General features: G+C 41.2%; 1 protein-coding gene and 1 pseudogene across 1 annotated transcript; both read left to right on the forward strand.

Moving 5' to 3' along the window:
• Positions 1 to 15: 15 nt before the first annotated feature.
• Positions 16 to 6043, forward strand: LOC147797475 (ubiquitin-like protein 5). Its single transcript, XM_087143276.1, has 3 exons — positions 16 to 192; positions 3094 to 3215; positions 4159 to 6043. Exons 1-3 carry the CDS (start codon positions 137 to 139, stop codon positions 4200 to 4202), a joined length of 222 nt encoding a protein of 73 aa, XP_086999402.1. The 5' UTR covers positions 16 to 136; the 3' UTR covers positions 4203 to 6043.
• A 141-nt stretch (positions 6044 to 6184) lies between these two features.
• Positions 6185 to 11648, forward strand: LOC110990265 (beta-1,3-galactosyltransferase 1-like; annotated as a pseudogene).
• Positions 11649 to 12831: the final 1183 nt, after the last annotated feature.

A 12831-nucleotide genomic window follows, 5' to 3' on the forward strand; every position in this document is an offset into this window, starting at 1 on the left:
CAAGGAAAAATTAATTGGCTTTTGGTGGCGTGCTAGATAAACTACTGAGTATGCACGCACGGCTGAATCGACCAACTCACCAAGCTTTTTCCTCTGACGGTAGAAAAGAGCCGAAATACTCACATTGAATAACAAAATGATTGAGATAACGTGCAACGACAGACTTGGAAAGAAAGTACGCATCAAGTGCAAGTATCCTCTTTGAGCCTGTGTCTCATAAATAAACAGGAGACGGTCATGTTTTGGGTGTTCACATTATCATGGAGGTAGCTACATGTACCTCCATGAATATAAGCCAGCTTACCTTTACTTTACTAGCACTAGCATGACTAGTACGGTAACGTTATCAGTGTAGTAACAATAAGGAAACGAAGTCCACGTTCTCAAACTAACTACATTTTGATCTGAAGGAACCATTATTCAACCCTGATAGGCCAGAAAACCTAGTTCAGCTCAATTCAGGTAACTTTTGCCTAAAAAATCTAGGCCTATAATAAGCAAGAAAAAGACAAATTTCCAACCCAAGTTTGGCAAAAGACAACCGCTCAGTCATGTCAGTCAGATCACGCTATTTTGTTTCTCATCTAATTATCTGACTCAGGCATTGTAAATTCATCAAAATAAATTTCCATCCAGGTCGAGGAACCAGACCACATTCCCTAATTTGTCATTCAAAACTCTTCGGGGCAGGGGTTCATGTACACTGCTGTTTTATCCCAAAATTTCCCTCAAAAACCAAAAGCCCTGTTCTCTTTTCATTCTGATATGAAACTGGACATCACCAACAGCTTGTTTAGATGAATTTGTTTCCTTATTATAGGAACAGGGTGCTAAAGGTATTGAACACCATGTTTTGGCCTGGCATGCCTGGCGTGGCATGGCGTGATGGTTGCAGCTATGCAGTTAATGGACTGAACAATGAAATGTCTTCAGAATCTTCAGAATTGACTCCATAAAATGGCCTTTAGGGGCTTTCTAAGTATGAAGTATCATGCATACAGCAGGTAGCCTATATTTCAATTTTTCAGACCAGTCTCATTTAGGATATATAAGTGATATCTGTCAGGACTTAAATCTGCAGCTTCGCGGCGGCCTTTTTTCCCATAGCATTTGCGCGCGATGTCATTTCCAGGTTTGCCAGGTGCCTGAAACGGTAGCCTTTCATCAAGGCCTTTGTGGCTGTGTACGTGACTGCAAAGCGACTGGACAGGAGACCAGGCGAGTGGCACAGCTATGAGGCCTTTCCCAACTTGACTTTGAGGTTTTCGTGGTGAATTATTCCTAAGCTTTCTGATATGCATTATTCATAAATTTCTTGTAAATAGTTGAAGCAGATGAGTCTCCGAAATAAACGGCATCAACTCCAAAGCTTACGCAATGTTCCATCTGGTTTTTCATGAGGGCAGTATGCGGCGAGATGACAATTATGAATGCTTGTTGGTAGGGATGGGGCTGATGTTGGAGTATTACTAGCAGTTGATTAAAGCCGAAGCAAAATGGCAGTGCTTGAAATATGGAGTTCGATCTTACCATATCCCGTGGGTAGAGACAAAAACGTCAAGCCCGCATACAGATGCTTCAATAGCCTAACGCTGCAACGGTTTAAACTCGGCAAGGTGAAGTTTTCCAGCAGCATGTTCTAAAGAACTGTCCAAATACTGCTCAAACAACGGAACTGACCGGCAACACACTTGACACGCTCACCATCTTTCATATACATGTACTTTCAATTTGCATGATAGGTTAATGTGTGCTGACCCCCTCGTTTATGATTGGTTGATATTTTTGCTACCCAAACGAAAATCGAAAATATGAAGAAAAACATTAGAAATTCCTGCAAGTTGGAAAAGGCCTAGTGGCTGCACCACTCATGTATGTGGTCTCTGGTCCAGCCGCTTTTCAGTTACACATAAACACAGCCGCGAAGGCCTTGACGAAAGGCTACTGAAGCAGTGGCATTTTTCGTGGGTGTTCTAGTGTTAATTTCTTGGTATCACTTTATGTATTGTTGAGGGAGAGTTCGTCTTCAACCTCGTACTGGAATATTTCGATTTCGCTGTTTTTTTCACAACTCTGCAGCAGTTGGAAAATATGGTTCATATTGGGCTGATATTTCCTGAAAATAAACCTGAAGAGTAACATGAAAGTTAATGTAGTTAGAACATGTTTTAATTAATGAATAGAATACATGTAGTGAAGTTTCAGTGCATACAGATTGAGGTTCATTAGAGTTGTTTAGCATACTTACATTAGATTTACAATAGTACATGTATGTTTGTACATATACATGTATCATCATTTTATTTTCTTGATGTTGGTGGATATAAATCGGTGGTAAAGGGAAATTTTTTTGTGCTGTGAAATACAGGTCATGTGACTGAAATGACACAATGTTATTGGAAAGTGATGCAAACAGATGGCCTCGCGGTCTTTCCTCAGCAGATTGCGTGCAGATTGTTTGCAATTTTACCTTACTTTTTCAGGTCAAGTTCCTCTGAGTCCATTCTTTTTAAGATTGTTTATAATTCTCAATACATGTTGTAAAAATCTGTGGCAAAAGTAACCAAACAAGGCACCAAACAATTTTTTTAAATGAATTAAATAGAATGAGAAATGGAATCAATCTCTTTTGGACGAGGTATAGTTCTTAAAAGAAGCGGTGAGTATTAACTTGACATTTCGGCCAGTGTGCTCTGGCCACCTTTAGGAGAGTGTCTGCACTGGGCCATACACTCAGTCATTGAGGAAATCTTGTGGTATCTGTTTAGTGCCAACTGTTTAACAAAGAATACAAAAGTACAAAATACATGTACATGTAGTTTTACTATCGACTCGTGCTATTTCCAGCTTGGCAAAGACAAAATTCCTGTCAGAACTTGAAACATACATCATCAGTCCTAACTGAATTGTGCACGTTCTGTGGAGAAATATTCTTCAGTGATGAACAGACACTGTAAAATTTGGTGTTAATGTTAACAACCTCCATCTTCATTCACTGATCAAACAGCGGAAGAGCATTGATGAGGGCACCCTTTAAACGTGGAAGCATACATTCTAATGATTGACTATGATCCTTAAGTCTTTTTCTATCAGCGAAGACGACACAGTCGGCGATCTCAAGAAGCTGATTGCTGCACAGACTGGCACAAAACATGAGAAGATTGTCCTGAAGAAGTGGTACACCATCTTCAAGAACCACATCACGCTCAGAGATTGTATCCTTTGCGTTGTGTTTAATACCAGGAACCTTGAGAATCGAACTTCAGCTCGTCAAATCTGGTGACCCTGTTAACAGTATCACTGGTCTTTTGATGGCTGCTTCCAATTGCGGTAAGCACCTGTGATAACTGTTGTGCTGAGCCAAAGTTTTCTGATAGTTGCTCCACATAAAATCTAACATAGTGCTTTCCGCCTTCGAAAGGGGAATCACGTGTCCAGTGAATTGTCGCCGTACGCATCTATGTAAATTTATGCAGGCAAGCGATGATTGCCTCAGTTTGCTGCATGGATTCAGTAAGCAGGCTATTATTTTTTACTAGAAAATCTGTAATTCTATGGTTCTCATTTCTGACCAACTCTTTTTTTCTGGCTTTAATGGAGGATAAAAAATACTTATACTGCCAACCCTGACTGGAATTTCCGACATAGAAAGAAATCGAGAACATATTATAATCTTCAGAATTTCTGGGAAAAGGAAAGTACAGTGTTTTTTTCCTTTTTTACCCCTTTTCTTCCCTTGACCAACTCTCTCTCCAAAAAAATAGGAGAACCATTGAATTAAAAAAGGACACCTTTATTGTACAAGGTTGTACAAGGTTACATGGACCATGGGTATCCTCACATGTGTACATGTGCTAAGAAGTGATATCTGTTGTTGCATGTATTTTTTGTCGCTGCATTTAGGGGAATGGATGCAGTCCAATATGGTTTGCATGGTACATGTATTTGCACATCTCTGGGAAGGAGATCAGGGTGGTTCAGTTGGAGATTTCAATCTTGATCAGTTAACAGCCAACACCGGTTGACACAAAAACTCATAAGGCATGTCATCACTGCCAGCCAGTGAGACACGCAGAGGGGTCTGATTCCCCGGACATGCCCTTCCTGTCCAAAAGGTTCATTAGTTTCCTTGACCAAGAGCCCTGTGTCTTCCCTTAGACGAGATTGGCGATGGAATGAACTTAGAACTGTATTACCAGTGAAACATGAAGCACTCTGTACAGACAGTTGATCTTGGGAACACGGGCCTTCAAGACCACATGCTTCAATTAGAGAGTCCCCTGTCTTCTTTCTTAAGGAAACCATGCAAATTTTTGAGGTGGCCGGAAGAAAAGCCAGAATGTGGCTCCAGCACAGCTCATCCAGCCCAGAGAAGTTTTAACAGCAGACTGCAGTTTTCTCTCTCATCCTGATAGATCTCACCTTACCTATTCAACCGTGTTCGCAAACTGCACCACGTTTTGTAGGTATGCGATGGAACCGAAATCGGATCAGTGTTCAGAGATTTGATTGAAAAATCAGGCCAGCCTTGGGCAACTCCAATGCCAGCATCGAAATGGCACTAATTCCAAAGTTTCCTGAGAATTTAATTGACTTTTCTTGTTAACTTCTTAAAACAAATTACTTTGGACATCTGGTAAAAATGATCTTTTCAGAGGGATTACACATCTCTGCATGGCCCTGTATTAGTGACCCTAACCAATGCTGAGCCTCAACAGAAGTCAACAAAGTGTTCTTGCTTTCGTATGTGGAGTTCAGCATGCTTCACACATTTACAGCTGTAGGATGTCATTGGGTTCAGTAGGGCGGCAACACAATTAGGTTGGGGGGGGGTTGAGGGCTGATGTAGTTTTGTGAAGGTATTCCCAGTAGTTTTTGCTGGATAAATTTGGAGTCATTTCTGATTGGAATTGAGACTTCTGCAAAGACCTGAATCCCCCTCCAGTATGCTGGAGCAGCCTGAGCCTAACTTGTAACTTTGTGTGTATTTCTGTTGATACATTTGCAAGCAGTAAGCATTGAAGTGTAGAAGGTTTGTGACTACATGTACATGGAAGTTAATCTTTTATTTTGAGTTAAGTGGTTCAAAGAACCAGTTACCAGTTCTCAGAGCCATACAAATCCCCCCTAAAAAAAGAATAACTTCCATGGTGTCACCACAAACCTTCCGGGTTTTAGCATGCACTAGTCTATTTTCTGTCAAGATTAGCTCAAGATGCCTTTTTATTCTGATAGTCATTGTTTTCGTTTTGTTTTTTTACTGACCAAAAGCAAAGCTTTGCTGTTTGGGGTTAGATTTCTTCAGAGTGTTGGTGGCCTTTTAGAGTAATGTAGAGTTCGTCCGGAAAAGCCAGTTTCTCATTTTCGGTGTTATTCTGATCGTTCAGAATAACTTCAAAGGTATGAAAAATCTTCTTTGTGTTGCTTTTCTTCTTAGCTTCAGCTGAAGCGCCATTGTCATGGTGTATTATTGGTGTTTTTATTGAGAAAACTTGATAAGCACAAAGATAGGAACCCATTTCTGTTTTTTTCTTCAATCTTAGTAAAAATTTCTCAAATTGGCTCCAGATCTTCTAACCTGCTTTCTTGCAGCATTTTTTAGGTCAGAAACATTCTGAACTTAACCAAATCTACTGCCCGTGTAGAGCCAAAGCATCTTATCTTTTGTATATAAAATGTATGGGGGTTATCATGTGCCATGGACAGTATGTTGCTTGTTTTATGCAGGCAGTCCTCTACAGTGGTGTATCGGGGAGGGGGCAAGTCCCCCCAGACATGTTGTGTGATTTTTTTGTTTGGTTGCTTTGATTGAGAGAGCCAGCATTTTAAAAACTGTAGTATCACGTGACTTTGAAGGGTTAAGTATTTTTTTTTACAAGTGAAGAAAAAAATTGGATAGTCATTTTTTTGGGGGGGGGACAGAATCCACTCAAAATGAACAGAAGTAAGTTTGTGATGAACCCTGAAGTTATTATCTTGTAATAAATGAAACTACACAAACTGAGGTAATAAAAATTGGTTCTAAGAAGGTTTGAGAATGTGAGATTTTAGTTTTCGTATAAAAAGGGCTTTTTCATTGAAGAAATTTCCGTCTGAAGATGATCATCCCTTAAAGTAGTCCTGAAGTCCATCACTTGGCGTTGCAGAATACTGTGGGGCCACTTTAAAGGGTAGTTGCGATGGAAATGTTCAAATACACAAACTTTCAAAATGCAGCACTTTTGTATCTCAGTTAACCCCATGTTCAGTTTTGGTTCTCTGCTTCGAAGGGTTCTTGCTGGCTGGTTTCTATGCTAATTAGTATTTTCATATTCATAAGCAAAATTGTAGTGTCATCCCAGGAAGAAAGCAGCAACGTTACATTGCTTTGTATACCAAAAAAATGCATTTTGTTGAGATATTACCGGAGTGTTTTCTCGTCTTTGGTAATTCATTGTTGCAGTATAGGTTTCCTCGGTTAATTTTGGACTTCTTTCATTAAAATCACTGAAATGAAAGTTAAATTTCTTCAAAGAAGAATTACTCGCTCCAAATATCGATTTCAGTTTCAAAATAGCACCACTAGATTTCACTTTTAGGGCACGAAGAGCAAGATCTTATTCGTCCTAGTTTTTATCATTTTTGTCTTAGAGCTGTGCCGAATATCCGAATATTCAATCTATTGTCGAATATTCGATAATCATTTTTCGAATTTGAATATTCGAATGCAAAATTCAAGAAAAGGAAGGGACATTTTTCTTTTGTTTTAAATGAGAAAAATTGCACAATGGAGGTTTGTTTCAAGCAGATTCTAATGAAAAGTGTCAGAAATCTTACGATTTTTTAAATCATTGTAATATTTCTGACACTTGTTCACTTATTCAGTAAACAATTTCAAAGAAGTAGAAATTTCAAATGGGCAAGACGTCTTGTTCATCTCTTAAATCTTGTAAATCGTGGCTGGAGATACCCCTAGATGCGAGAAGCTATTATATTGATCATAATGCACAATTGTGCGTTATTGCAACTGATTTTGTATATAGTTTCTTCAATCTGCTGGTCGATGCGACCGCATATTCGGATATTCGATCAAATTGAAAAGCAAAGTCGTTTTTGTCATTAGTTTTACTGATTTTATCGTTCAATTTCGTCATTGAATTTATTGTTAAGATGGTTCGAATTAGCGCTTGTTTGGATGTCATTTTTGTTATGCTTCAAAATTAACTAAAAAGAATGGTGAAAGAAATCAGGCATAAAAAGTTTACAGTAATTACGTTAAGGGCCAATGTATCAGTTCATAAACGAAGAATGACACGTAAATGCAATGTTCCCTTCATATGGGCGAAGAAAATTACCTGCGCCAAGATAAATAATGAAAAAATGAATTTTAACAAGGACGAAATTGAATGATTAAATCTGTAAAATGATTGACAAAGAAACGAATCTGCTGGCCCAATCAACGCCATTCCCTGAGTGAGACGAAAATGTCGATACATAAATAGGACAGGTGAGAATAGATTTTTTTTCGTGAATTACAGCGCTCAGAAAGCTAAGAGGACTCTGTGGTGTTATTTCGAAATTGGAATCAACATTTCGGGCGAGTGAACCCTCTTTGCCGAAATTAAACTTTCTTTTAATTAAGCAATCTTAAAACGAAGGAAGTGCTAAGTTAGCAGGAAAACCTATACAAAGCTATACGCAAGCAAGCAACCTTCAAAAGAATTGCTTTACACAATTTGATCACAAAAACCGGTACACTGCAGACATTTGTCTTCTCTGAATGGCATCACATCTAGAGACCTGTACAGAGCAAGTTACGACATGTGTCACGGAAACAAATTGGTAGTGTAGGCTCCAGTGCACGATGGTTGTACTGTACTAAATTCGCACCGACACAAAACAGTGCACAATCGGACAGAACTAGCGCTGCCTGGTGACCTTCAGGAATAGGTTGGCTTCACGTGTGTCACTAGAACTTCAAGATTATGGTCACAACTTCAGTTTTCTTTTTACTTTCATTAATAGGGTGAGCAAGCGAAAATGTTTTATTTACCTCACCCTTCCCCGAAAAAAATACCCCCAAAATTGTCGTTTGAACTTGCGCCCAGTTGGTTTGTAGCTGCCTGCCTCTATGCAAATGAGCCCACAGGAGGTCGTTTGGGGAAAAACACCCTGAATTGGAAGCCAAAAGCCAAATTGGAACGCCTTGGTGCAACTGTCCGCGGAAGCTGATGTTTTTCTTTAATTTTGCGCACTACCTCGTATGCGAATATGGATAGATGCAGGCGCGCTATCAGTGCACAGCGACCAATCTCAGCCGTATAGGCCTGCATAATGCACGATTAACGTAAAATGGCATGCATGATAACGTAAAATGGCGGACCTTCCAAGACGACTGCAGCACGAGTTGTCTTGTTGCTTGAATTCCGCTGCAGATAAATTAATGTTGGATGATTTTCGTGCCAAGCAGCGGCAAGCCGTTGAATAGTTTCTGCAGGGTCACGACGTTTATGTGAATTTTTGTTTTCGTAGCCAAGAGGCCACGGGAAATCTGTTATTTCAGGCCTGCACCTTTCTGCTCAGAGCTCCTGAGACCAGATACAAAGCCCATCCCATAGCATTAGTTAGATTGTCATGATTTTAGCATTAACACTAGCAGGAGTGGTCCTGTGCTACCTTTATCTATTGGACGAGTTCTTCCTCATCGTTCAGGGCTGATTTCCTTAGCCGCACAATATATCATCCATAGCAAGAAATTTCTGACCGAAGGTGTTAGCAAAAAGATGGCTGCTCGTGGCGCATTAATTTTGCCAAGTCTGCAGAGGCCTTGATCTCACACGAACAAACAAGGGAAGGCTCCTTGACGGGCACTTACCCCGCAGGCCTATCGCTTTGATGACTAGTATCTCAGACATGAAGACAGTGGCAACACTGGGGTTGCGCAATCGAAGTATTTTCAAGGGCATCTTTAATCCCTACGAGTATAAACTCCTCATAGACGAACCTTTAGCCTGCTACGATGCGGCAGGGAACTCTAAGGAAGTATTCCTGCCGGTGCTTGTGACCAGCAGTCACGCACACACCGAGCGGCGAACGGCCATTCGCGAGACCTGGGGAAACCCGCTGGAAGTGAGGGAGAAGCCGATTGTCACGCTGTTTCCATTTGGGTACGATCAAAATTCCACCATTCAGCGTCAGCTGAAGGAAGAGTCTAGCAAACACCACGATGTGCTCCAGGAGGATTTCTAAGACACCTACAGGAACCTGACGCTAAAGACCGTCATGGGGTTAAAGTGGGCCAGCACGCACTGTCCCCACGCTTCATATGTCACGAAGACAGACGATGACGTATACGTGAACAACGACAAACTCGTCCGGCTCCTTAGCGAGACATCAACCGCGCCCGCGAACTACGCAGTTGGAAATCTATTGAGTCGCAACATCCCGATACGGAACCCAAGGAGTAAGATATGCATGCCCAAGGAGATGTTTCCTGGAAGTGTGTTCCCGCCATATCTCGCTGGAGCGGGTTACGTAATGTCGACGGATGTGACAGGGAAGATCGTTGACGTGTCGTTATTCACCGAACTTCTGCCATTAGAAGACGTTTTATGGGAACAAGGCTTTCGACTATAGCTACAACTGGGGACAGACTTCCCTTTATCGTAGCTGCAGGTTGAGAACTTACCACGTGTCAACTTCAGAACAAATGCAAAGCATACTAAGACTCTGCCGCCTTACTAAAGTGCCCGATATTTTTACTGTGGCATCTGCACGGATGACATTTTTGTTTCTTCCTCCCGCTGCTGGCGCTGTTAGTGTTTTTGATCATACTGTCTTTGGGGCAAAGGATCTGCTCTGCTCTCTCATGTTTTTGCCCACAACTTGCTGTTAAAATCCTGACCGTCATGAAAGAAGCGAAAGAATAATTCACTCAATGTTAAAAATCTCACGCAGCTATCAAAACGCCAAATGATAATCAATGCTGCTAAATATTAAATGAAAATACGATCCTCAAATGTGCATTTTGAGGTGACATCTGAAAACTGTAAAGAGATAAATTTCAACAAAATTCTGGGCTGTCCGTACCAAAACGGCCAAGAGCAGGTGCTACTGAACCTCCCTATCTGTTGGTGGGTGTCTTTAGATGGGTTCCTGGCCCTTCTACAGGGGCCACCACAGCCTGTGGGCACCAAATGTGGGAGACTGGGTCCGTATTTGCACCAAGGAAATATCTGCCGTAATGCCATCTTCAACACGCCGACAAAAGACAATCTGCTTTTACTTGGGTTTGTGTGGCTCTCGACCGTTTATTATCACCAACTCCGAAACACACCCAAAGCAATGTGACTCAAAAAAATTACTTTTGAGCCGGCGCTGCGGCAACAGGTCTCCTGGGCTGCCCACCAAACATATACCCAGCAAGAAATGAGACCGAGGGCTACCCCTCCAACATGTCCAATCCCTATACACATTCCAGACTATTGTTACTTAACATAACCCCCCCAAGATGTCTGAAAGGAATTCCCCAGATTCCTGCGAGACAATGACCAAACACAAAGCGGGGGGGGGGGGGGTTCTCTCCGTCTCATACCTTGCTGCATACGACCAAACAGCCTTGTTGGTTGTAGACCAATAAAAAGGTCCAATTTGTAGGCTGTCAAATTCTCTGCTATTTGAGCCTTTTGTGGCAAGTGGACCGGTTGGTTTGTTGATAAAATGCAGGGGCAGGACTGTCAGCTTGTTTTTTCTGAAAGTATCGGACAAACGGGGCCTTTCAAATTGCTCTACTTTGCCATGGAGTGTAGGCTTCAATTTCCAAAATCACGATGGACCTCCTGACTGTTTTGAGGGTGATTTTGTCTGGAGAGTAATATCTTAAAAAGTCATCGGATAAGCAACTGCAAATCGAAGGAAAATGAAAGATGAGGAAGTGAGCTTTAATTTGATATGTGTCTTGAACACCTGTGAAACTTGTATTTTTCCTGATTTGTTGAAGTGGGGATATTTATCACTGTTGTCTATGGCAACTGATTTACCAGTCTGGACCCTGTACCATGTCATAGATTCGTGCTAGCGACCCCACTGGTCTTCCAGTACCGACGCTACAATATACATGTACATGTTTTAACTAAAGCAGCCATGAAACTGTCGAGTGGCAATTTAGTATTCTTCCCACGAAACCATTTACATACATATACTGCATGGGAAAAATACCGGCGCCCTGGCCAAATAAACTCAACGATTTCTTTCTCAAATACATAACCCATTGAGATTTAGGTTATTTAAAAAAGAGGTTTTTTCCCTAGGTAATCATGTGTTGTGTCTTCGAGTTTACATGTCATTTGGTAGAAATTGACTTGTATGTATTTTGTTTCCTAGCCTAATATCGGTCACGGAATGGTTGACCAGGCCAACTTTTTGCTGTCATAGCTAGTGATGTTGAGATTATACATGTATTCTACCGTGTAGTCTATGCTGGGGTTCACTGATTTTAAGTAATTGAGAAAATATCATGGCTATCTGCTTTCCTAAGATGTTTATTTGGTCAGATGCATATATTCTATATTTGGCCTTGAGTTCGAATCTACTGTTTTGTGTGTCACTTAAGATCTAATCGTCAATTAAAGCAACGATGTACTTTAATAGGATCATTTGGGTTTCCTCACTTGTTTCCATGTAGATACGTGTGTATGATGGGTTTACACTGATTGCTATGTGTAATTAGCCATTTTCAGCGTTATTGACTGGGTTAAGTAGTCTAACCTGAAACACACCTTTGCCTCCCTATAACCAATATTTTCGAAGATGTTCAATATTTCAAGCGTGTATTCATGTCTGTTGGTGGATTTGGCCTCGAACTTTCTCTGGCTTCGTTAGCCTCTGACATTGCAGCCACTGTAAGGCCGATAATGTTCTCCATGGACTGACACACACCTGCAATATGCTCCACAAAATATTTCCAAACAAAGCATAAAATATCCACCATCATCGTAACGTGGCCTTCATCACTCGTGACCAGAATTACAGCCAATTTGTGAATAATCCTAGACATTCTATATCTCAGCTTGTAAGAAGCATGCCACCCAGAAAAGACCAAAAATCCCACCTAGTCTGAGTCGCAAGTGCAGTCTTCCAATAGCGCCTCTGATGTGCAGACTTCTAGTAACGCCAGATCCATCATGAAGCTGGTGTTCCTGCCTTACATCACGTCAATTCAGCAGGAGATAAGAACGATGAAGGTGGGCTTACAAGATAAACTTAACACAATAATACGGGCGATTCACAATAGTGCGCCACCAAGAGTTTGCAACACGTTGGCCAATCATAACGCGCATTGGGTCGACAAATTTCTCGCATTGTGATTGGCCAATGCGTTGCAGACTTTTGGTGGCGCACTTATGTGAAACGGCCGTATTGTGAATCAACAGTCACTCATATCAAGACTGGATCAAGTTGAACAAAAATACCACGACTTGGAAAAGTCAGTTTCCTTCACTGCACAGAAGCTGAAAATAAAGTCCTTTTATCTAAAACGGCGAGCCTTTCCTCAAGAATTTATGAAGCCCGGATCCCGGAGCTTCCTGATGAGTCCTCTTTATTTCCATATGAAATTCTGCCTGAAAAGTGTGGCTTGGAACCAGACATAGAGAATGCGCACCGTTCTGGAAGACCTCCCAAATCCCCTTCTAACAAGCCAAGACATATACTTGCAAGTTCATGTACAGATATGAGCGACAGGCCATATTGCAGCGAGCCAAGTCTACCTTTGTGAGTTGTGGTATATACATCATGCAAGATCTTCCCGCTGTTGACATCGAGAAGAAAAGAAGCCTATAAAGGATGTTATGA

Source organism: Acanthaster planci, linkage group LG11 (genome assembly GCF_054643075.1).
Source record: "Acanthaster planci isolate LZ-2023a linkage group LG11, COTS_SCS, whole genome shotgun sequence".
Lineage (NCBI taxonomy): Eukaryota > Metazoa > Echinodermata > Asteroidea > Valvatida > Acanthasteridae > Acanthaster > Acanthaster planci.

Coding starts and splice junctions, on each gene's coding strand:
- LOC147797475 (XM_087143276.1), top strand. CDS start 137: ATGATTGAGATAACGTGCAACGACAGACTTGGAAAGAAAGTACGCATC. Junction 193..3,093: donor AAAGTACGCATCAAGTGCAA/GTATCCTCTTTG, acceptor TTTTTCTATCAG/CGAAGACGACACAGTCGGCG. Junction 3,216..4,158: donor CCACATCACGCTCAGAGATT/GTATCCTTTGCG, acceptor GTCTTCCCTTAG/ACGAGATTGGCGATGGAATG.